At 37.2% G+C, this 26933-nt stretch overlaps 1 protein-coding gene across 3 annotated transcripts in view; it reads left to right on the forward strand.

Moving 5' to 3' along the window:
• amotl1 (angiomotin like 1) overlaps positions 1–26933 on the forward strand; it is a 66017-nt gene that overhangs the window by 23048 nt on the left and 16036 nt on the right. For 2 of the 3 annotated variants that reach the window (XM_065281899.1, XM_065281898.2), the window contains exons 4-9: positions 2546–2690; positions 11988–12068; positions 14712–14857; positions 21403–21552; positions 21814–22004; positions 24452–24568. In XM_065281899.1, the coding sequence (XP_065137971.1) occupies positions 2546–2690; positions 11988–12068; positions 14712–14857; positions 21403–21552; positions 21814–22004; positions 24452–24568 (830 nt within the window). The remainder of the gene's footprint in view (positions 1–2545; positions 2691–11987; positions 12069–14711; positions 14858–21402; positions 21553–21813; positions 22005–24451; positions 24569–26933) is intronic. The other variant, XM_073815639.1, reaches the window with a different exon arrangement.

Genomic DNA, 26933 nt, shown 5'->3' on the forward strand with positions numbered 1-26933 from the left:
ATTTTGCAGTCTTTGGGAAAGGCTAATGTACACGGTCATAAATATCATCTGTCACTCACTGTCATCCTTTCCTCCACTTTTTGAAAAGAAAACCGTTTTTATTGCCTAATATAATAAACAATTTTGTTCAGATCTTAATCCTTTCTAGATCATTTATTCAATTTACTAAGTTTTTTAAGGTAATTGGTCGCAATACATTTATTTTTTTTACATTTTGTTTAAATGTAGCTTAAATAAATTGATTGCAACCGCTTACTTTAAAGCTCACGTAACACACGCTGTTTCTGCATTTCTGATATTAATCTGGAGTACCTATGGAGTAGTATGACATCCTTTATATCTCTGAAGAGTCTTTAGTTTAATCAGATTTATAAAAGAAAGATTAGCTTTACCGAATCTTTCCGATAACGTACGAAAAAATGAAGAAGGAGGAGTTATAACATGGGAGGAGCGAGTACGAGTCATGGAACACTATACAACACTGTTTTAACTTATGATTCACTACATGTTTGTGTCATTTATATAATATACACGCGCCTATTTCCAACATAAGACAGAAGTCTTACTTACCACGTGTAACTCGTCATGAAAATCCACCGCATCAAACACACACGCAAAACTCCGCTGCTAATCCGTATAATAAACTATATCCATTGTTTCCATAAGGCTGGATGTCTTCTCCTTACATCCAAAAACACACTTCTTGTTGTGCCATTGTTGACTTTTGAAATTAAACAAAGCTGAGTGGCGTGATAAGCTGTTAGCAAGCTCTAGCGTCTCCCGCTGACTGACGGCTGGGCGGGGTTTTCCGGGGGAAGTTTTCCGGCGGAAGCCCATATAAAGAAGTGATACGTATCGAAAACCCCTGAAACGTCAGTTAGAACCGTAATCGAAAAAAATTTGCCGAAACTTGTACGAACCCTGGCGAAGTGCATTCGGCACAGAAATACTGCATTTTTGACACTTTGCCTACGTTTAGCATGAGGAAACAACTCTATAACTGTGTTAATAAGTCAGAATGCTTGAAATACCATTAAACCCCCCCTTTAAAATAAAATGAGTAAATTGAATGAATCATTTTTTCAGTGTAGGGGAGATCCGAGCCGAAAGTAACATGGGAAGAAAGTTACAAAGTTATTTTCTTAGAGCCCTGATTACATTTGCTTTCAAAACTATGACAGCATCTTTAGCCCGCAACCCTTGACAGAGCTGACAAATATCGTGTTATTTGTCACGGTTTTGCACGTGTAGGTCCAGAAAGCTGTTTTCAATGATGATAAGTAAATTCCTAAAGCAGTCATTTGTTGTGTTTCTCATTTCATGTGTTACGGCACTGAGCAATCTACATGTTATATAGTGCTGTAATACATACATCCCAAAGTTTGCCGTCTCAGAGTTTTTCAAAATACAAGTAAATCAGGTTTAAATGACATGAGTTCCTGTCGGGACGATAGTAACACTTGTTACTTTTTTCCTGCTGCTAATACTGTTGCATTATGTTGAAAATCTATATTATTCTAATTTAATTACATTTTCATTAATCAACAATATCTACATCAATAATTTGCATTATTTAATGTATGTTCTTACTAAAATAAAACATGAAAACTGAACTTTACATTTTAATTTGTTTTTGTCACTATAATGGTGTTGAGCATTAATTAAAAAAATCATTTAAAAATAATTTTCATATTTGCCTTTATCTCAAGGCAACACCGCAAATATTTAAATTTAGTGTAAATGAAATGCCACATCATCTGTTGGATATTATATTTCAATTTGACAGAGACAATGCATTGCCAACATGAAAATTAACCTCCTAAAGCCCGGAATACACTGCAGGATTTTTGCACTCCTATAAGATCTTATAAGACCTTATCACACTGTGCGACTTGGATCGTTTAAACTTGGGTACGTCAGACTGTACGACGATGACATGAAGGCTTCGACGGCTGCGTCACATATTAGCGCAACTGTCCGAAAACTATCGTAGGCTATCTTTGGGCACAAGACCGGGAAAATGGAAGCCTTTGAACCTCACTCACTGTTTAAGAGCCACGATCACAGAAATCCCGACGATTGTTTCATGATGGTAATCTTTCATCTGGGATAGTCAATAATCGTGCAGTGTATCCCAGGCTTAAGACCCGAGCTTTGGTTTGGCTTGCATTTTAGATTTCTTCCAGCTATTAGGACCAATAAATATAATAACCAAATATTTTATTTGAACAAAAAGCAGTGTTTTTGTCCATGTTTGTGTACAACAGGTTCCATTTACACAGAATTATGTATTATGTGTATTATGGTGCAAACAACAAAAAATGTGATGCCCATATACAGTATATGTGGCCACACCAGGTCATGTAATTATCTTTTCATTTTTAGAACATATTTTGTGTACAGTTTTCTATAATGAAATGGTAAATCTTGTTTACATTTTGTTATCATTTAATGAATGAATTAAACATTGTTTTTATTTAAATATGATAGACATATATGGTTGTTCTATTATGCAACATTTATGGGCACTTTTTCTGTTTTGCAGTTGGAGATGGAGGTTGAGCACCTATCTGAAACATATGAGAGTTTAGTAAAGAGTTCATCCAAAAGGGAGGCTCTAGATAAAACCATGAGGAATAAACTTGAGGGGGAGATCAGACGACTTCATGACTTTAACAGAGACTTGAGAGGTGAGAATGAGTATTGGCAAAACTTATTGTGGATATTAAGTGGATATTTTGAAAACCTTTGTTTTGCATGCTTGCATGTGAACTGAGACAAACAGATGTTTAGGCGGCCAACGTCACAGTATGCGCCAAAGCTCGAAACTACGACCTCTGTTTACATGTGGCTGTTACTCTGAACGCTTCCATGATCACATTTATGTTTGTGCAAACTCGTTTCGTGTGTTTGTATTTGCAAATACAGCTGCTCCATTATGTGGAGGAGCAGAGACGAGTGCTCGGAGGTCAGCAATTTTACGCATGTTCGACTTCATGCAGTGCTGCAAGGGGCATTAAGTTTTGATTTGAGAGTTTGATCAGTGTTCCTTGGATGGGAATTTTGAAAGATTGCCATTTAGAAAATTGTCATAGTGTCACGGTATGCTTTAACACAAAGGAGAACCCAAATGCAGACACAACGAAAGTATAAAATAAACTGAAGGTTTATTTAATAAACAAACACAAAAACCCACGTGGGGGTGAAACAGGTAAATAAACACGGATGATGAACACAAAACACAGGAACAAAATAACATTGATGTAGATCACACGATTCAGGTAAACCGGATAACAGGAATGACAACACTGAATCAGGACGAATGAACGCGCACACGACAGAGAACAAGAGGGCAATATAAAGACAAGACATCAATGGGGAACAGGTGAACATAATTAATTACGTAAGACACGAGCACATAAGGGAGTAGGGTAAAAGTGACGAGACACTGGGAACACGTGACACAAATACATAATGTGAACACACGTGTCCCCACACAAAACACAAATGCTGCCATGAAGGTCTGGCAAGACCATGACAGCGACAAGACAGTGGGAACACGTGGAAGCCACATACACAATATGACTCCACGTGTCCCCACACAGAACATAATACTGTCATGGTCCTGTCAGATGCACTCAGACCTTAATCTAGTACAGAAGGTCTGACAAGACCATGACATATAGTTTTGTAACAGTATTTTGAATGCAATAGCATAATTATTTCAAAACTTTGCATAGTTTATCTGTATAATCAAAAGAATTTTCAAATTGGATCTATTGTGCTTTTCAAATTTAGTTAGTATGTAATGTTGCTGTTTGAGCAAGTAAAGATCTGCAAAGTTACAAACCTCCGAGTCCATTCCAAGATATTCTCTCTAACAGAAAACACTTTCCAATAGCTACAACATGGCTCGAAGTGTTGTCATGATACCAGTGATACTTTGGTCAGTACTCAAGTATACCTGAGGACAGTTTTAATGATTAATTCTAATAAACCATTAAAACTCTCTCTTGGTCACCATGTTCCTGCCTTGTTTAAGCATTTAATTCCCTTTGTTTAAATAAAAAATGACAGTTATGTAACTGAATTGCACGAGTTGGGATGTCTGTCTGCAAAATGCTTTATGGTCCTTGTGTTGGTCTGTGTAGGGTTAAAAGATTGTTTAAAAACTGGGTTTGTGCTGTCTGAGCTTGACCTTACATACAATGCAGATTTTTGCATCTGCTTTGACAAGTTTTGAACAGACAGCACAAGCACTTGTATTTGAATTGATTTTGTTTTGTCACCAAGTTGATAAAGTTTGATGCGTCTAATGTGTGACTACAGAGAGTGTTGTGCACATACACACGCAGACACACACAGACACATACTTTTACACATGTTTTGACTATGCTGAAGAAACGTTTTTTTCGACCTTGATTCTAAACCCACTTTGTTCTGCCTTTCTAAAAACATGGATGTTTTTTTAGCTTCATTTTTGATTGACTCTGTACACCGCTCATACACTGCAAAAAATTATGTGTTAAATTTTTTCACATTGTGTGTCATGCCATTTAAGGTGTTATTTCATGTTCAAATAAATGAAAGGGCCAACACAAGTTGTGTTAAAAACAGTGACGGGAGTAACGGGTTACAAAGTAATTCCGTTAATATAATTCCACTACTTTTAGCGGTAACGAGCATGTAACGAAGTATTTTTTTTTAAATCAAGTAACGCAGTTACAATTACTGAAATTTAAATGAGTTGGTTACTCGCGTTACTCTATTTTGTGATAAATGAACACTTGCAGACAAGACATTTCTGATCTAATGTTGCAGGACCATGGTGGGCGGCACAATGAATATTAACACAGAAGGGGCCCTATTTTAACGATCTGAAACGCAAGTTCGAAGCGCAATGCGCAAGTGACTTTGTGGGCGGATCTTGGGCGCTGTTGCTATTTTCCCGGCGTGAGAAATAACTCTTGCGCCAGGCGCAAATCAATAAGAGGTTGGTCTGAAGTAGGTTCATTATTCATAGGTGTGGTTTGGGCGTAACGTCAAATAAACCAATCAGAACGCTATCCAACATTCCCTTTAAACGCAAGGGCGCAAGTTCCATGGCGGGCTGCTATTATTATGACGGATTTACCAGGCGCACGCCAGGAGCGGTTCACAGCCGAGGAGACCGACGTTCTTGTAAGAGCAGTCAAAGACAGAGAAGTTGTTTTGTAAGGCGATAGGAGAAACCAGCCCAAATCAGCAGAGGTTAAACATGCGTGAGAGGAAATGGCCACAATTGTCTCATCAGCTGGGATCCCCATCGTTGCGCCAAGCGCTACAATGATGTCAGGAGACGGGGGAATCCCAAGCTTGCCAGCATAAATCGGGCACGCCGTGTAACGGGAGGTGGATCTGCCTCTACACAAATCTGCATCCACCCGCACCGCTGAAAGGGTTTGGGGGCTTTGAAATCGGACCCAAGAAACGCAAGCAAGGTCCAACCCCAAAGAACACTTACAAATCAAGTTCATATACATTGAGGTTTCTTATGAAAACATTTTAATTATTATTTACATACAATTAACGTAATACAGCCACACAACAAACTTATGAAAATATTTTAATCGTTATTTGCATGAGAATTTTTTAACGCAGCCACACAATAAATAAAAATTATCACCACAATGCTCACCACTATGATTCCCCTTATCTCATGTGTTAATATTTTTTATTGTAACAATTTATGATTTGCAAAAATAACTGTTGCATCTGTGTAGATAAGATAAGCAAATTGTGTGCGCGTTGTGCACGCTATACATTATGGTCAAGCATGCGCCCTTAAAATAGCATAATGAACCACGCGCAACGCGCCACTGACTTTAGACTAGTTTTTTTTTGGTCAGTGGCGCAATTGTTTTTTGAAAATGCAAAATAGCATCAGGTATGGTTTGCGCCGCAACATGCCTCCTTTTTTGCGCTGAAGCGCCCAGGGAGCGCAAATTCATTCCCTAGTTTGCCGACGTACGTCTGTGGAGGGAAAAACCTGCTGTGCGCCGGTGCAAAATACGAATGATACATGCGTCACTGACAAAGTCAATTGCGCTGGGTGCAAGATGGGGCCCAAGGTTTGTTAGTTCAGGGACGACACATTAAATGTGTTGTCCCTGAACTAACACACCTTCTGTGTTAATATTCATTGTGCCGCCTGCCACAGTCCTGCGATGCTAAATCAGAAATGTCTTGTCTGCAAGTGTAAACACATCATTTTTTGCAGTGTAGGTCTGGCTATATAGATAGAGCTTCACCTATACTATGATGATGTATATATATTTGATATTTGATATTGGACGCACGCGCGGTGACGCAATTACGCGTCTGGTCGGAACTTTACATCCGGTTTCTGTTTGTTTAATGGTCTGACTAGTTGCTAAACTAAACTATTGAAGAAATACCTAGTCGAAAATAACAAAAGTTTTGGTTTACTAGGTAATCTACGCGTTGTTTATTTAGCTTGTTACATAAACTACTTTAGAAGGACTTTGTTGTTATGTATTCTTAATGGAGTTTACCGGAAGTTATGTGTGTTTCACGAAAGCCACTTGTTTATGTTGTTACTGCTAAAACTGTCTATATATGATTTTAGTCACTAAAAATGTAATTGTAACTTAATTGTTGTAATCTAGATTTTACGTTTTAGTTTACATTTGTGCCTTTTTCCAAGGGTAGGGACACCAAACCGATGCCAACAAAGTAATTGTTTGCTAATTGAACTTAAGCTGTGCTGACTTGAGTGAACAGTAGTGCTCCCCATATGACCACATGGTGTAAGCACTGAGAAATGTAGGGATTTGTGTGTAGAGTTTTGAAGTAACAGTTCACCAAATCTGACTCATGTGTAAAAGCAAGGGAATAGGGTTTATAGTTCAGCAAAATGGGTGTGGTTTTTAAAAAATGACTTAATGGTTATGAAATTGTTTTCAGTGTTTTAGCAATCGAGAAAAGCTGTAATGTGATATATATACAGTATATATATATATATATATATATATATATATATACTGTATATATATATATATACTGTATATATATCGCATTACAGTTTTTCTCGATATATATATATATATATATATATATATATATATATATATATATATATACACTACATAAATAAGTCAGGTGTTAACACTATAAAATATGTTATTTGCTGTTGTAACAGAGGCCAGCTAGTGTATGAAGGTGGTGTGGTGAGTAAACATCATTCCCTAATCTCCCAATCAGTCTGTCATGCGGATGGAGCGCTCTGGGCCCTTGCATGCTTTACTTTGCATGCCCGGCTCCATCTCCCAAGCACACACGTTCGCAGTACAACAGACACGGACATGGGGAGTGAAGTGTGCCTAGGCTTTTGAAGCGCTCAACTCACATGACTGCCCTATTGCCGGTTCGACTCGCTCTCATTGCGTCTTTGAGCTGTTAGTAATTTCACAATGAATGTATAATGAAGGAAGTAAAATGTTTGCTACTGCAATATTTTCACTAATACTTATGTGTTTCGTCACATAAGTAATCCATTAAACTTTATTAATTATGAGTGTGAAATTCCTAATTAAATTAAAACAATCAATTTAACTTATAAAACGTCTTACATTTTGAGATTTAAGACTACTGTAAGGTTATCCTAACGTTTCTTTTTCGAGAATTTGAATTCTTAAGGTTTTTTAAGAACATCCTTAACCTCCTAAGGGATGGATGTCCACAAACGTGGACGTCACATTTTTTGTTGTTTGGACCATACTACTTAATTCTGTATAACTGGAACCTGTTGTACACAAACTTGGAAAATAACACTGCACCATGTTCAAAGAAAAATATTTGGTTATTATATTTATTGGTTCTTCCTAACCCCAAATAGCTGGAAGAAATCTGAAAAAAGACAACCCAAAGCTTGGGTATTAGGAGGTTAAGGAAAAAAGAAGAACTTTCTTAAGAAGCTTTTTTGAGAATACAAAATATTATATTTTTTCTAAGCTTGAATTAAAGATAAAAATGGCATTTAAGACACATTTTCTTAAAGAGTAACTAAACCCTAAACCAACTTTTTTTAGTTAATGATCTGTAAGAATGGGGCTTGATCAGTGCTGTTTTTTTTATTTGAGTAACTTTTTTGACATGTGGATATAAAGTGTTTCAATACTACAATATATGGTGTAAAAACATCTGAGTGCTGCCCTCTTCAGGTTGAAAGGTGGCTACTGCAGTTGAATTTTCCTATTGGACGTTGGGCCCAGAAAATACCTTGTGACGTAAGCAGGTTCAAGCTCACCACGCCCTTGTTACAATCTCACCACACCTCTCTATCTCCGTTGGGATCTGCCCACTTTTCTTTCATTTTTCAAATATTGCCAGTGGGTGGAGTCAGGCTCTGACCAGGGGTTTAGTTACGCTTTAACAATGTTTTGTAAATCCCTGATGGCTTAAGACTCTCTTTTTTTTGTAGTTCAATATGTGTTGCATTACATCTCCTGCTCTCCCTCCCTATGAGGTGTTGTAATTGCAAGCGATTTGATACAAACTACCATTGAGAACACAATCATGGTACCTTAGCAAAGGAAGCCGTCATGGGATTGCAACCTCCCGAGGGCATTGAAAAGAAAAAACAGCATTGTTAGCTTAGCTGGCGACTGATGTATTTTCAGTGGGCGGATAGTCAAAAAAACAGTGACGTCATTAAAGCAGGAAGTTGAGGGCTGTAGTCCAAACCGGCTGTTCACTGTAGGGTTTGAAAGGGGACTACTGTTAAAGAAAATATATCGCCTGGCAGTGAACTTTGAGCTTTAGCATTTTACTGGTATTATTTATGATATTATAGCAACATTACACACTAACATGGTTTAAAAGTTGGGATCAGGAGGAATGTGACCTTTAAATTCATGTATGTTGAGCAGGGAAATAAGATTTTTTTTCTGGGATGCATGCCCTAGAACAGGGCTATTCAAATGTTACCTTAGCGGGCCGGAGTACTACAGAGTTTAGCTCCAACCCTGATCAAACAAACCTGAGCAAGCTAATCAAGGTCTTCATGATCACTAAACAATCACAGGTAGTTAAGTTTGATTAGGCTTGGAGCTAAACTCTGTAGTGCTCGGCTCCAGGGTAAGATTTGAATAAACCGGCCCTAAAAAAATCCGGTAGCACTTTATTTTACAGTACGTGTACTTACCTTGTATATTAGGGATGCACCGATACCACTTTTTTGGAATATGAGTACGAGTACGAGTACTTGCATTTCAGTACTTGCTGATACCGATACCGAGTACTTAAAAAAACATGATTTAAATTTACAGTTAACAGCTTTAGTCATATAATTTAACAAAAAACAAAGGACTAGTTTTCCAGTTTGTTGTAAACTCTGCCTCTTTAGACAACACAAGAGGCATTAACCCCTTACACACCGCTCAAACATAGACATTTCTCAGACCGTGGTATCGATTCCAGGTATCGGGGGACTTTTAACGAGTACAAGTACTTTAGAAAATGTGGTATCGAGGCCGATACCCGATACCAGTATCGGTATCGTTGCATCCCTATTGTATATGGTAAATACGTTGTAGTTACCGACAAATGTGTGGTACTTACTTTTAGGTATCTACATGGGCCCGTATTCATTAGAATCTTAATGCAAACTCTTTTTACTCTTAAAATTAAAGAAAAAAATCCTAGTAAAGAAACAAGTAATTCAGAAAGCATCTTAACCCTTAAAAGAGGTCTTAAGGTCAAAATTGTTAGGAGCACAGACGAGGACTTTTAGGAGGCTTAAGAGTTTTTTTAGCAACCGGGAAAGTGGACAAAACATGAAGAGGGAGACAAATAATGTTGCACACAATGCATGACAGTAAGTTAATAACATGCAACACATTAGATCGTGCAGGAATCATGTTTGTGACCGATATTATTAGAGACATAATAATGTAATATAACGCCAGAAATAAAAGTAATCACTACATTAACTACAGTAACAGTTTCCGTAACTAGAAAAAATGAAACTATGTAGTAAAGATGATTTAGGTCTGATACAGACTTCTATAACAAAGTAATCACACAAACTGACAGAACCTTGTGTCACTGTTTATTTCCGATCTAATATGTTAAGTATGACATTAACAGCACATATATTATACTTTATTTATTTTATATATATAAATTAAATATATGAATTTCTTGTTAGTTACAGTATACATACACCATATGTGCCTTTCATGAACTTACACTGGCCTACACACTTATCATGTATATACAATTTGTAAGTACAGTTGTGTTTGATATTAGTTATCATATATGTACAGTATAAATACCTGTCATTTACCCTAATTGGCCTGTAAATACTAAATACTTATATTGTACATTTATTTGTAAGTACAGTAATGTTTTTTGTTAGTTACAGTATACCTACACTATAAGTATGTATCTGTTATAACCCAGTACTTATCTAGAGTTACATAATAACTACCAAGTATGTACCACTGGTAAGTACAGTAATGATACCAATTAATTACCATGTAGATACCTAAAAGTAAGTACCACACATTTGTCAGTAAGTACAATTTATTTACCATATATGTACAAGGTAAGTACACGTACTGTAAAATAAAGTGCTACCAAAAATCCATATTTGAACCTCTGTATTTATAAAATCTTGTGTACGGCCCTGGTGGTAATGTCATAAATTTGTTTTATGTCATAAAAGAGTCCTACCTTTTGTAACATTCACTACTCTGCCTTCTCTTATAAAATAGCATTTTACTGAAAACCCTACAGTAAATACAGTTCCTAACAAAAGTATTGTTTATTGTAAAACTTGTTGAAGATTAACTGTCAATTTAGTACACTAATAAATACACTTTGTTTCTCACAAAAATGCTTGAAGCCTTTCATCCATTGACATTTATTCAAATAAAACATGCTCTGGTCTCCTTCAGAAGGAGGGTCATAGAGTCCAGAAGTAACAAGGAGTTACAGACAAATTGGGAAGAGCGGTGTTGCAATATTTTGGGCAAATATAAAGGGCCAGATTTACTAAGCGCTTGCGCCAGCGTAAACCATCATTTTGGCGGTAAATAGCGATGTCGGAATTTACTAAAGACGCGCAGTGGATCATTAGCGCTGAAAAGGTGTGGTCTAGTTCTTTTTGCGACTGACCTGATTGCATATGCATTTCTAGGAGTTTCCCTTTCAGACGCAAACATTTTGGGAGGAGGCTATTTAAATGATTCACGCAACGCGATTTACTAATGTTTGCGCATGTGTTATGTATGGCATTTGCGCGACTATTTAACGCCGAAAAAAAGCATGTCTTAAATCATTTTGCGCTCGAAATGGCTGCAATTGTTGTTGCTAGGAGGAGACATCGCAGAAATCAGAGACTGCATGGTAGAAGGGAGAGGATTTCCAGGATCATTTTACCAGATAAGTTCACGCGTCTCTCTGCCTTTATTTATCGGCCTGTATATCACATGCACCTGCAGGAGCATCATCTCTGCTTATTTGCAACCATGCGCTAATTTGCGCTGCTCTTAGTAGATTGGTTGGTCATTATGGAAATCAGCTGTTGCGCCTGTGTTATTTAATTAGCGCTTTTTTAGTAAATAACCCGCAGATATCACCACTCCCATCAGCGCATTTTTGGAATTGCGCTCATGCGCTAATTTGCCCTGTTTAGTAAATCTGGCCCAAAATGTCTTATCTAGGAACACTCACAAAAAAAAGTATTCAAATATTGTCTACAAAAAGTTGATAAAAGTGTATTTAAATAGGCATTTCTCTGATGACTCTTGTGTTAAAGCTCATTTGCTTTAAGCTGTTAATGTTACAATTGGCCCTGTAATTGGTGCCTGCAGTTATATTTAAAACATTGTTTTATTTAATTTGTTTACAAAGCTGTACATTGTTATGATGTTGCTGTTTTGGGGCACTTGGTAATAAGACTTTTTTATTATGTTTTCTAGACCGTTTGGAAACTGCAAATCAACAATTGGCCAATCAGGAGCTAAAGGTACAGGAAGACGGACACTTTTATCTTTCACAAAGTAAGACACTTATCTTTTTCTGGTTGTTGTACATTATTACACAAATGTTTGTTAGAAAAAAATTTTGATTACAGTTCTGATCTCTGCAATAAATGTGTCTAGAAATCCCTCTACCTAAATGATTTCCTATGCGCCTCCCTTTACTTCCTGTTTCACTTTATCTCTTACACTTAAATAATTCTGTCTGTGTAAACAAGCATTACAGTAAGCCACAAGACAAGTAGTAGGGAAGAGCAGGGCACAACCTAATGCTTTTTGGTTTTGGCTCAATCATTCAAAAAATATTTAAGTTTGATTAATTATATTTTTACACAAGCAACACACACATCTCTGCTACAAATGAACATTTGAAGTTTGTTTCTAGTACTTACCATTCTTGAACAATTACACCAAACGTGAAAGAAGTGCAAACGTTACAACTTACCCCATAGGTGGGGTTAATTGTAACAGGCAGGGGGTTAGTTGTAACACTTGATAAAAATTAAGCTTGCAGGCAAATATTTTAATACTATTTTGTCTATATACTTGAAGTGGATATTGTTTATTTATCTGTCTATAATAGACAGGTATCCACACTATATTCAGTCATCCAGCCCTTTTCTAACAATAGTTCAATTATAAATGGATACAAATGTCTAAAAATGTGAGAACAATTATGACAAAACATTTGTTTATATGTGACCCAGTCTGTAATAACTAGACTACAGTTTCAAAAATTATATTCTGAGATAATGAGCATCAAGGTCTGATTTTAGCCATTCATTTTATAATGATTTCAATCTTTGACGTGACCTTATTCAATAATCAATATTAAAGATATGAACAAAGATACATTTGACACACAATTTTTGATAAGACGGGCACATTTATTTTATAGACCTTTTGCGTGTTTGCAAACAGAGATGACGTTTTTTGTGGGCGGAGCCCAACTGGTGGCAGAAAGTGAATGCTTCTCAATAGCTGTGTGAAGTGTTTTAGCATTAAACTGTGATTTTTAAGGATCCGGTGTTCTGTAGAAGTCTGGGTCCCCTATATTTCTCTTAAATGTAATGTTTCTTATAACGTTTTCACCAAGTTACGTTTATTTTTTAAATAAATTAAAAGTTTTAATGGCTTGGCCACTGATATGCTTGCTTGCATGTATGTAATGTATATGTATTGTTCTTTATTGGTAAATCAATTATTTTTACAGTATGAATCTCTGAATTACTTATAAGAGCAATACTATCATGTATTCTGTATAATATCATTTATTAAACATTTAATCATTTCCTGTTTTCAATTTCTTCCTTATATTTTTATCCTATGTGTTTGATCTAAAACTATTATGTTTACATACAAATTAACTTGTATAGGCCTGTTTATATATTATTAACACTTTACATCGTGTGTGTGTGTGTGTGTGTGTGTGTGTGTGTGTGTGTGTGCTATGTTTATATATTTATTAGTAAACATCATAATTTAGAACAAACAGGAAGAAGACATAGGCTAAGATATATGGTAAAAAGAAGTAATAGAAAATGAAAAAAATACGAAAACTTTAATAAATGGTAATATTATTGATATTATGAACTAATTCAAATCTTTAATCTTTCTAAATAAATTATAAACGTAACGTGATGAAAACGCTATAAGAAACACATAGAGGGATCAGAATTCGACAGAACACCGGATATCTTCTCTAATTATTTTCTATTCAAATAATTAAAAGATTTTCAGATGATTTCATCACTCCAGTCTGTCCGGTTAAGGGCTTTTATTGCAACCATAAACACCTACGTTTATCTTCAAATGTGTCTTCGACGACGATATACTATAAAAACGAAGGTCATCTATTTTGGCATTCCTATTCTGACACTCAACAGCACAACAAAACATTTTCTAGTGAGTTATATTGTTCGTTTCACTCGTGTCTCATTCATTTCCACTGTTTTTCTGCCACCACATGCGCGCGTGATGTAACTGTGACGTCAACTCGCAAAAGGTCTATTAGCAGCCAGCAATCATTTGTGTGTAGCCTATTTAAAACAACAGCAAGAATTATGCTTACTTAAGCGGTTTTCATATCATAAGTGCTGAGGGGTTAGTTGTAACACAGCTTTAAAATATTTTCAAGCCCACAAAAAAAGTTGCTAATAGCTGCAGACATATTTCAAAACGATGCTATGTTTTAGTCAACAAGACACCTAGTAATATGACAAAACATTAGATTTGGTAACTTACACACCCAACTTAGAAACTGAAAAAAACATATGATGAAAAAATGTACTTACATGCCACCAAAACACTCGTTTATCAATAACTCTCTGGAAAAATTTGGGGGCCATACAGCTCATCGGGAGCAGCTGGAGGTAGGTGTCTTGCTCAAGGACACCTCGACAATTGGTCTGGTGAAACTGGGGATTGAACCACCAACCTTCCAATTTGTAGAGAACCTACATGAACCACTGAACCACTGCCGCCCTTTGTGTGTTTAAAAAGACCATTTGTGCAGCTGAATGTACGAGTGTGTGACTGTCCACCTTGGTGGCAGCTTTTTTCAGTCACAAATGTGATCATATGACTCTAGAGGTTATACAAGCCTCTGGTACTAATTCTAAAATAAACTACATTGAATTTAACATGATGTTTTTTTATTCTCAGAAAGAGAAAGTCTGAAAGATCTCGAGAAATTACAAATGGAGGCATCAAGTCTTCGATCAACCAATGAAGATCAGCAGCGACACATTGAAATATTAGAACAGGCTTTGAATAATGCTCAAAGTAAAGTTGTCAGACTAGAAGAAGAGGTGAGTCATTACACAACCATTAATCAAAATAATGAAAGCATTCAAGTGACAAGTTTATTGTTTATTTGGATCCCCATTAGCCATTACCAAGGTAGTGGCAATTCTTCATGGGGTCCGACAAGTAAATAAAACAAGATTACATTATATTACATAAATCCATGAAAAAAACAATACAATAAAACATACAAACCCATAATTCATTTAAAACATCACAATCAGCAATTTACTGAGTACTGTACTATTTAACTCTTTCCCCGCCAGCGTTTAAAAAAAAAGTTGCCAGCCAGCGCCAGCATTTTTCATAATTTTTACAAAAGTTTAATGCCTTTCAGAAAATGTTCTTCTTTAAATATATAAACAAACTATATATCAAATGAAAGAACAGACTCTCTGCTTTCAAACAAAAAAAATGTTTCATTCTACCTTCATTAGTTCTCTTTTTATCACCTCTCAAATATGGGTAGGTTTCTTCAAAAACACCCAATTTTGAGCAAAAAGCTGAGATAATTCCATTTTTGTGAAGGACTTTTGATAGAGATCAGATGCAAAGCGATCTTTAAAACATACACGGAGGTCTTTCTCTTTCACGTGAGGCGTTACTTCCGGGTTGTATAAGTTGCACCTGGTGGATAATAGCGGTATTGCGGAAAGCCGGAAAATTCTTGTCACTGGCAAGGAAGCGTTTTCCCTTAATTGACGAGTTATCTCGTCTTTTATTATTATTATTATTTTATGACTTATTTTCTTAACCTTATCTTAAATAACTTTTTCTATTCAAACCTTGCATTAAACTAACAAATTCAATTGTTTTAAAACATTTATGAACTATTATACATCTTTTGCCACCTAGTGATTCTGCTTTGTTTTATTTAAGATTTAAGAGTCACAGTATTGACTTGATTATGTTCAATCTCTGTAAAAATTAATATTACTGCTCTGTGTAACTGCATAGCAAGCAACATCATGATATATAAGATATACTTTATTATATACTAATATTCAAGGCGCAAAAGAGGATGTTTTTCGCCGACTGAGAATCCAAAAACGGTTACTGAGTTTTTGAAATGAGCGCATGCATAAGAACAGCCTCCCTCCTTCACGGCTTATTTCTAGGGAACGCCTTCCAAAATTTGTGCACGAATATTTGAACATGAGTGTTTGTTTACCACCGGCATATGCTGTGTCGCGTCAGTGGATTCATTATGTGAAATGATTTAATAATAATCAAATAAGACGTTAAAACGTTAGATCAGTCGACGCTACTCCCATTTCAACTAGCATGTAGCAGACTGGTCACTGCCTTACAACTACAGTACAAGAACAACGTCAATATACTTGAATAACAGTACAACAATAATTATTCCCCAAAGAAAAAATAATCACTGTCGGGAAGAATTTTGCGAACTGCGCGTCTGTCTTGACACCCCTCTGTTCCTTCATTGCTCTCCAGCGTTGAAATGTTTCTCCAATAACGACTCTGTTTACATTACGTTCTTCTGACAATTTTCTCAAATTCCCATCAGCTTAAAAAAGTCTTTCTTTTGCGTCCTCCTTCGAGTTTCTTCTCTACCGTGGTGCAAATTCGAGGAGAAAGCAGGATCGACAATGAAAACAAACCGAAACTTAAGACAGAGTTTCATGCGCTGTGCGCATGCGTCGCCTGTGTTTAGTTACTGGAGCATGCACGTCTCTCACAGGGATCGTAATGGCAGTGATTGACAAGCCAGAGGGCCAATCGGTTATGTGATGACCAAGCAATTGGCTGATGTTTTTAAGGCCCTATCTTGTGCACAGATGACGTATATAAATATAATTACTTTCAGTGCAGCTAATAAATAGTCTTTTATCATTTAGTAAAGACAGTTTCAAGTAATATTGCAAAAATGTATAAAACAAACATCCTTTTTTGCACCTTTTAAGATGGGTGAGCTGAATACATTATCACTCCTCTTATCAACATCTGTTTCTCATCCATAGTTCAATATGTGTTGCATTACTTCTCCCGCTTTCTCTCTCTAAGGTGTCAATTTTGGAAGCTGTTACTTGACATGAACTAACCTCGCTGCATCTCTTTGAGTAACAGCTGAGTAACCCCACAAAGTAACCTTAACATATCTCCAAAGTCCTGACCAGATTAACTGATCGCATGGTGACAATGATATGATTGGCGTGAAGAGCAGATTAGCAAATAAACTCTTATCAGGCTTTTTTCGTTGTTTTCACTGTCACAGAGAGCACGGCTCATGGTTGTGTAGCAACGGAAGATCCTCCCGAGCGCTTTGGGAAGAAGCGCCTTGACTGGCATTTAACATGCATTTTTAAACCCATTAAATCAATTATCAAACAAATTTGAAACTAAGTAAATAAAAGTTGTTCTTCGTACCCAATTATGTTTAATTTCTTAAAAGCACATGCGGGACACAAAGTTTGAGACCACTGATGCAAGTGAATAACAGGGCTTATTATAGTGAATATTTTATATTGTTTAAAGCTGCTGGTTCTGATTTTGTGGCAGCCAGATGTAAGCAACTGAAAAAGATTTAAATAGGAATCATGATAGGAGCTTTTTGGCTGACTAAATAGGCTTAGTAATGAGTTTTAAATATATTTTGGACTAAAACTGTCAGTTGTCAAATGTCAAGTTGTCTAGGAATGTTTTTAAACAAAAGTTCAATTCAATTCAATTTATTTATATAGCTCTTTTCACAATTGTTAATTGTTGCAAAGCAGCTTTACATGAGTAGATGTAGAGGAGAACACAGAAAATCAATAGATAGTATAAGAAGTAGAATATAGCGGCTAAGGATAAACCGTACAAGGGAGCGTATTAATAATGTAACGTATACAGTAAAGTGCTAAGTTAAGCCAAAGTTGGCTGACTCTCCCTGGGACTAAAAAAACCCCTAGGAGAAAACCCGGTGGGAAAAACTCCTAGAAGGACAAAAATCCTTGGGAGAAATTTATATATATTTACATATATAGACACGGTAGGGATAGGAAGCAGGTAAGCGGATTAAACTGGTTCAGCCGGTGGTTGTTTGTCGTGCATCGGCTGGGCATCACGTTGAAGGACAACGTTGAAGAAGCAGCCAGTAGATCAGTGGTACGATGACCTTCACAGCAACAGGAACTGGGTCTGTTTGTCTCATTGTCCTTGGGGTCGAGGACGAGACAGGGAGACAAAAACAGAATTCTATTAGGGTAGGGGCCGTTCGCATGTAATGCAAGTGTCATACATTATAGTGGTTTAATTCAGCTCAGTTCCAGACAGGCTAACTATTGCGGCAAGAGTAAATTACCCATATGAGGTATGTGAGTGTTTTGTTCTAGACAAAATAACTACTGCGGGAAAAGTACATTTACTGGACATTCTATGTGAATGCTTTGTTAACGAAGAATGTCTTAAGTTTAGATTTAAATTGCTCGACTGTGTCTGATACTCGAACATTATTTGGTAAATCATTCCAGAGCTTAGGGGCCAAGTAGGAAAAGGATCTACTACCTTTAGCCACTTTTGATATTCTAGGGATAATTAAGTAACTAGAATTTTGTGATTGCAGTTTACGTGGTGGATTGTATTCTGATAGTAGTTCTTTAATATACGAGGGCGCTTGGCCATTTAAGGCTTTGTAGGTAATTAGTAATATTTTAAATTGTATGCGATATTTAACTTGTAGCCAGTGTAAAGATGCCAGAATTGGACTAATGTGGTCGAGTAAGCATTCTTGCGGCAGCGTTTTGAACCAGCTGTAGCTTGTTTACCTGATTTGCATTGCATCCCCCGAGTAACGAGTTACAATAGTCTATTCTAGAGGTCATAAAAGCATGGATAAGCTTTTCTGCATCCGATGCAGACAGCATATGGCGTATTTTTGAGATATTTCTAAGATGGAAGAATGCTGTGCGGCAGACGTTGCGCTGTTTCTGTGCTATGGTGGGGCCTGAATCCTGATTGGAACTTTTCATATGTATTATTATTCGCTATGAATGTGCGTAGCTGACTTGCCACTACTTTTTCTAATATTTTAGAAAGAAAAGGTAGATTTGAGATTGGTCTTAAATTGTTAAGATCTCCCTGGTCAAGGTTTGGTTTTTTAATGAGCGGTCTAATAACTGCTAGTTTGAAAGCTGTTGGAACGTATCCTAATTCTAGCGATGAGTTAAAGATATTTAGTACCGTGTCGGACACTACATGAAATACCTCTTTTAGTAATTTTGTGGGAATGGGGTCTAATATACAGGATGATGATTTAGATGACGTTACTAATTTAGAGAGCTCTTCTATTGTAGTAGGTTTAAATGACTCAAGATGTTCGTATGATTATCTAGTGGTAAATGTACTATTGGGTAGAGTGGTGGCTGCTTGCGTAGTTTCTATGTTTTCCCTAATAAACATAATTTTGTTAGTAAAGAAGTTCATGAAGTCGTTACTATTGTGTTGGAGTTTACTATTGGTTTCTGTTTGTTCTTTGTTTCTAGTCAGTTTCGCAACTGTGCTAAAGAGGAAACGAGGGTTGTTATGATTTTTTTTAATAAGCGTACTGAGATAGGTAGATCTGTCTTAATAGCCTGTCTGTAGTGTTGAACACTCTCTTTCCATGCTGAACGCCATACCTCTAACTTTGTGTTTCGGTAGTTTCTTTCCATTTTTCTAGCTACTTTTTTAAGGGCTGCAGTATGATGGTCATACCATGGAGCTGGCGTTTTTTCTTTGATTCTCTTTTTTCGAATGGGAGCAACGGCATCCAATGTGCTAGAGCAAACGTTGTTCAGGTTTTCTATTACATTATCCAGAACTTCACGGTTATCTGCTACATGTTTCATTTGAGACAGGTCTGGAAGAGTGCTAATAAAGCTATCTTTAGTGGTGGAAATTATTGTTCTGGTTAATCTGTAGCATGTTGTAGACTGAGCGGTTCTATCTAGAAGTATTGAGTATGACACAAGGCAATGGTCTGAAACGGCATCGCTCTGGGGTGATATTTCGATGTCATTAATATTGAGTCCGAGTGACAGAATTAAGTCTAATGTGTGCTTACGAGTATGCCCTGACACGTTTTGTTTAATACCGAGAGAATTTAGAACATCGATAAACGCACGTCCTAATGCATCTTTTGGGTTATCCACATGGATATTAAAATCACCAACGATAAGAGCTTTATCTACAGTGACTGTAAGCTCAGATAGGAAGTCTGCTATTTCTTTAAGAAAATTTGTGTGGTGGCCCGGAGGCCTATATATGGTAGCTAAAATGAACGAAAGCTGTTTGTTGTTACGATCAGTTATTTCCATATTCAACAGTATTATTTCAAACGAATTTAATTTTAGTTCGGATTTATGGTTTACTTACATTTTGTTGTATATTGTAGCTACACCACCCCTCTCCCCTTTAGACGAGGAACGTGTTTATAATAATAGTCTTGTGGGGTGGATTCGTTTAAACTGATGTAATCGTCTGCTTTAAGCCAGGTCTCTGTTATGTACTGTACTGTAACACTAGCTCACGGTTTCCCAATGTGACTGATAAGCGCAGTTGTCTTTTAACATGTTGTAAAGACTGTCGTTGTATAAGCCTCCCCATGGGCAGGACAATAAAGCAAAAAAAAATTATTAGGGGGGTTTCCTGGTTTCTATTCAAATTAAAACACTGTATAAATGTAAGATTCTGGTGCTGTGCTGGTGATTTTAAACAATATGAGCGCAAGAAGATGTTAAAGTGAGCTGTTTTTTTTTTTTTTTGTGCGCACAGACCATGGCACAGACATACTCAAATCGACCCTTACTCATAAGTGCACGCACGGAGACGTGCGTTTCAAAAACACAAAATTATCTTGAAATACCACAGTTTTGGCAAGTGTTCTCATTTAAGCAGTCAGTTATGTCTTAAATAAGTGCAAACTGTTCAGAAAGAAATCAGATGTGTCAGTATATGGATCCGTGCTTAGTGGCAGTGCCTGAGTGCCCTCAAGAAATCTGCAAAATGTTTTTGTCATTAATTTAATTAATTAAACAACAGAAGAAAAAAATCACTTCTGTAACTTTAAAAGGATTAATTATTTTAATTTATGAAATGAAGATGACATTTTATTTATATTTCTGAGAATAACATCAGGCCAAATTTGAACAGGGTCTGTCCATCTCGGGTGTCCTCGGTAACCCAAGGATAAGACAAGGAGACCAGACAAGCTGATATCAGTGTAGAGGCCGCTTTTATGTAATGTTAAAGCCAGACAGTATACTGTAATGAATGTGTGTGTTTGGTTCAAATCAAGATAACTATTGAAGGATTATTCAGTACAAGTTGTTTAATTTTTTAAGGACATGCCTCTAATCTCCATGCCAACATTTTTCATAACATCTACTATGGTTATATTGTTTCAAAGCATATGTCATGGTAATATCATTGTTTCTTTGAAGCATCTTGGATCATAAGTAACATGATACATAAACGTCAAAGTAATTAATACAAGTTGATATTATGATAATAATAAAAAATGTGAACTGATATAAAACAGTGTACATGTCTTTCTCTTTCTGTGTTACAGTTAAGTAAAAAACAGATGTATGTGGAGCGGGTGGAACGGTTGCAGCAGGCACTGGCACAGCTCCAGGCAGCATGTGAGAAACGAGAACAACTTGAGAGACGTCTGCGTACTCGCCTGGAAAGAGAACTGGAGGCCTTGCGAACACAACAGGCATGCAAAAGACACATTTATTCACCATGTCTTTTATTGGCCTAAATAGTGTTACACATACATCAACATATATTACGTACTGAACATCACCCTACAACGTGCAGGCTCAGAGACATATTGTCTGCTTTCTTTAGTGCCACACAAGGGAGTTGTCAACCACAGCAGGGCTAAAGGTTGAAGGGCTACAATTATCCAGCCCGACAGTTTCCATAATCACTGTCTGTTGTGTGTGTGTGTGTGTGTCTGTGTGTCTGTGTGTAGCGTGCTGGCATAGGAGTACCCCTTGCTGCTTGTGAGACCAATGCCCCTGCTCTGCTAGATTTACTGAGAGAAAGAGAGGAGAGGATTCTGGGATTAGAGGCTGATATGACACGTTGGGAGCAGAAGTATTTAGAGGAAAGTGCAATGAGACACTTCGCCATGGAGGCCGCTGCAACAGCAGCAGCACAGAGGTCAGTATAAACTTAAGGGGTGTACACACCAAATGCGAATTCAATGATTTGCGCGAGTAGATTACATACAAAGTCAGTGTAAAGAAGCAAATTGGGTGACGCGAATGATGCAAAAACACGCACTATACGCCTCAATTTTTGCGCAAGTTGCAAATATTCAACTCAATCGAAAAATTCGCATGACACGAAGTTAAATCCCCCAATTAATCTAGAGAGAGAAACACAATCCTTGCATTTGGTGTATATGCAGCATTTAAAGGAGCATTTCACTTATAGAAACATTAATCTTTATTGAAAGTGTGTCATATTTGTAGTCGAAATGTAACATACATTTAGAATTTTGTGCCTATTTGACCGAGAAAAGCGGTGTTTGTAGTCTCACCCCCTCAACAAAGATATTGCACTTCCTTCTTTCAATGATGCAAAATTATGATTTTTACATCATTGAAAGAAGGAAGTGCAACACTGAAATCTGTATTTCTCCTGTCTCAGCGGTAACTGAGGAAATTATGCATGACCATTCAAAAACATGACTGGGGTTCTAACAATACAAAGCTTAATGCAAATGGGTGAAGTGTCCCTTTAAGCATTTATACTATTGAATTCAATTTTTTTTAATAAATACTTTTTTACAATGTTGTATTGTTTCAAAGAAGCTTCACAAGAATAAAAACACAAAAATCAGGAAACATATTAAATAGGTAGCATACATAAAAAATTTAATACATGCTATGATTGCAAATTTTATTGTATTCATATAAAGATTGTAATCTGACCGGTATATAATTTTTTGAGACTTTAAGACATATATAAATTAGGTATGCGACGATAAATGCCTATATACACTGAGATGTTTTATCAACTGGCTAGTTATCCTCCAGACAGTGACGGACCATGTCATTTCGGCCGTGTGGCGCACGTGCCCGCTCACATTGTGAAGCATGTCCGCGCTATTCTCCGAGATGCACTTGACGGCCTTTTGTGCAGCGAATTCTTTTTTTTTTGACAAACTAAATTCTTGGACTGATTTTGTCCCTAAAGCCTCACACACTGCTTAAGCAAATTAACATAGACAGTGTGCAGACCCAAAGGTTCACTTCTTTGCTTATGTGTTGTTATAAAACTGTGCTTATTTACAGCACCCTTTGTTTGTGGTTCGTCCCTCCTCTGACCACTGTTGGTAACCATTGCTGCCTTAAAGGAACATGCCCAGATTTTGGGAATTTAGCTTATTCACCGTATCCCCCAGAGTTAGATAAGTCCATACATACCTTTCTCATCTCCGTACGTGCTGTAACTCTGTCTGACGCAGCCCCCGCTAGCTTAGCACAAAGTCTGAAAGTGAATAGCTCCAGCTAGCAAACTGCTCCCAATAAGTGACAAAATAATGCGAACATTTTCCTATTTATGTGTTGTGACTTGTATAGTCACACTGTGTACAAATAACAAGGTGATATGAGACACAGCGATCTTTTAACACTATACATACTGGGAACTATATCCTCAGAAGACGAAGCACTGTTACGTGGGCGGAGTGATTTGCACAACTCTGACCGAACTCTCTGCTCCTCACCAAGGGCTTCTCGGGTGCTGCGAGCAAATCACTCCGCCTACGTAGCAATGCTTCGTCTTCTGAGAATATAGTTCCCAGTATGTATACTGTTAAAAGATCGCTGTGTCTCATATCACCTTGTTATTTGTACACGGTGTGACTATACAAATCACAACACATAAATAGGAAAATGTTTGCGTTATTTTGTCACTTATTGGGAGCAGTTTGCTAGCTGGAGCCCTTCACTTCCAGACTTTGTGCTAAGCTAGCGGGGGCTGCGTCAGACAGAGTTACGGGACGCACGGAGATGAGAAAGGTATGTATGGACTTATCTAACTCTGGGGATATGGTGAATAAGCTAAATTCCCAAAATCTGGGCATTTTCCTTAAAAGTTTCAGCCCCAGTTGCCTTGCCATAACAATTGGGCCTTTTTCAATGTCACTCAGATCGCACATTTCTCCTGCATCCAAAAATGTAAGACACACTGTGCCAGAAAGGGGCAAATACAAGGCTGTGAGAGAAAGGTTGTAAGAGAAGGTAAAGGCTTTTGCCTTTTACAAAAACACCCCTCTGATATGTTGCACCCTAGCATCCTGTTTCAATAGCAAAGAAAATTGTGTTCACAAAACTCTCCTTAATAATAACTACCAGGCTGCAAGATAAAACCTTTACATCACAGTTTACAACCTTAGTTTATTTATGTATTCGGAAGATGCTTTTAACCAATGGACTTTACAAAAACATAAAAAAATGTATCAGTTTGTGTACCCTGGAAGGCAAACCCCTGACCTAAAACACTGTGCAGCAGATGTTACAAATGTCTTGTTTTCTTAAACTTGAAATATTCAATCACCCAAAAGTGATTTTGTGGTTGTGTGTTTTGCCGGTTTTCAGAGACACAACTATAATCCACCATTCTCGCAATGGCAGTTACAGCGATGGCTCACTCTGGCAGTATGAGGATGAGAAAAGGGGCCAGACCGGCCGGCGCTGTCAAGAAATGGAGCAAAGGTCAATTATTTTAAACATCATATGCTCACACATATACAATAAACGGTATATAACATATTTTTACATACACACATCTTTTAGGAGAACAGTGGCGGCCGGTGACTTCTTTTTTTGAGGTGCGCTTGATGCAAAGTTCGTCACAACATGTGTGTAGCCCGTCGTGTGTGGTTGTAATTTCAAATTAAAGCTGCAAGCAGCGATGGAAGGGCACAAGTGTAGGAAAAACTGTGAACAGTGGGGATATGAATTTTAGTGTGCAAATATATGTGGATATTTTAATTAGACTGACCAAATATGATGTTGATATTGTAAAAATCTCTTAGAGCAGTGAATCAGTGTTTCCTGCTGCATCTAGGTGGCGCTATGACTGTATCTGTATTTTGCTATGTTCAATTCAATTTAATTCAATTTTATTTATATAGCGCTTATCACAATTGTTAATTGTTGCAAAGCAGCTTTACATGAGTAGATGTAGAGTAGAACACTGAGAATCAATACATAGTATAAGAAGTAGAATATAGCGGCTAAGAATAAACCGTGTAAGCGAGCGTATTGATAATGTAACGTATACAGTAAAGTGCTAAGTTAAGCCAAAGTTGGCTGACTCTCCCTGGGACTAAAAAACCCCCTAGGAGAAAACCCAATGGGAAAAAATCCTAGAAGGACAAAAAACCCTAGGGAGAGATTAATATATATATATATATATATATATATATATATATATATATATATATATATATAGACATGGTAGGGATAAGAAGCGGGTAAGCGGATTAAACTGGTTCAGCCGGTGGTCGTTGGTCGCGCATGGGCTGGGCATCACTTTGAAGGAAAGCCAGTAGATCAGTGGTGCGATAACCTTCACAGCAACAGGAACTGGGTCTGTTTGTCTCATTGTCCTCAGAGTTGAGGACGAGACAGGGAGACAAAAACAGAATTCTATTAGCGTAGGGGCCGTTCGCATGTAATGCAAGTGTCATACATTATAGTGGTTTAATTCAGCTCGGTTCAAGACAGGCTAACTATTGCGGCAAGAGTAAATTACCCATATGAGGTATGTGAGTGCTTTGTTCTAGACAAACTACTGCGGGAAAAGTACATTTACTGGACATTTTAAGGTAATGCTTTGTTAAAGAAGAATGTCTTAAGTTTAGATTTAAATTGCTCGACTGTGTCTGATACTCGAACATTATTTGGTAGATCATTCCAGAGCTTAGGGGCCAAGTAGGAAAAGGATCTACCACCTTTAGACACTTTTGATATTCTAGGGATTAAGTAACCAGAATTTTGTGATCGCAGTTTACGTGGTGGATTGTATTCTGATAGTAGTTCTTTTATATACGAGGGCGCTAGGCCATTTAAGGCTTTGTAGGTGATTAGTAATATTTTAAATTGTATGCGATATTTAACTGGTAGCCAGTGTAAAGATGCCAGAATTGGACTAATGTATTCAATACTTTTTAGATGTTGATGATGGTTTCAGGCCGGGCCCCTTATTAACCCTGTGAAGTATTGGGCAGGTCAAACATTGTTTGCCTGAATTACAACAGCTTCCAGTTTCATGGTGAAACATCAAATTTTGCCAGGCCGCCACGGACACACCTTTCAACGAAAAGTCAAGATCTTTACAATTTTTCATTGCAAAGTCCTTAAGATCTGTCTGACCAAACAAGATGATGATCTAATAAAATTTCTAAAACCTGGCATTTCCTGATGCCAGCAGGTGACGCTATGACTGTTTGTGAATAATTCCATGTTGATGTGTTCAGGCCAGGGCACTTATCAATCATGTGAAGTGTGGGTCAGATTAGATATTGTAAGCCTGAGTTAGAACAACTTCCTGTTTTATGGCGAAAAACAGAAATTTGGTAGGCCCCCACTGACACACGCTCCAACGAAAAGTTAAGATCTCCGCAATTTAGCATCACAAAGGCCTTTAGATGACACAGACCAAATGTGGTTTTAATCGAATGAAATCTGTAAGAGGAGTTCGTTAAAGTATGAAGCCTGGAAATGCCAAAATTTGCACTCAAACTACAGAGAAAATTCAAAATGGCTGATTTCCTGTGGGGTTTAGAGCTTGGCTCCAAAAGACTATTTTGTAGGTCTTGGGGTGATACATTATCCTCTCACATTTCATATTTGTATGTTTACCGTGGCGGGGGGGCTGCTCTCTTAAGGTTTTGTAGGTGGCGCTATAGATCCATTTTTACACCTCCAGTTCTAAAGCCTATTTCAAATAAAAAAATTAATCACATTTTACACGTATGCAATGTTTCATGACTTTTTGAGCTTATTTAGGCTGCCAAAATTGCGATTCATTTGTCGATACTTTGCAAGGCCACCATGGACACGCCCTTTAACG

Source organism: Paramisgurnus dabryanus, chromosome 8, assembly GCF_030506205.2.
Source record: "Paramisgurnus dabryanus chromosome 8, PD_genome_1.1, whole genome shotgun sequence".
Taxonomy (NCBI): domain Eukaryota; kingdom Metazoa; phylum Chordata; class Actinopteri; order Cypriniformes; family Cobitidae; genus Paramisgurnus; species Paramisgurnus dabryanus.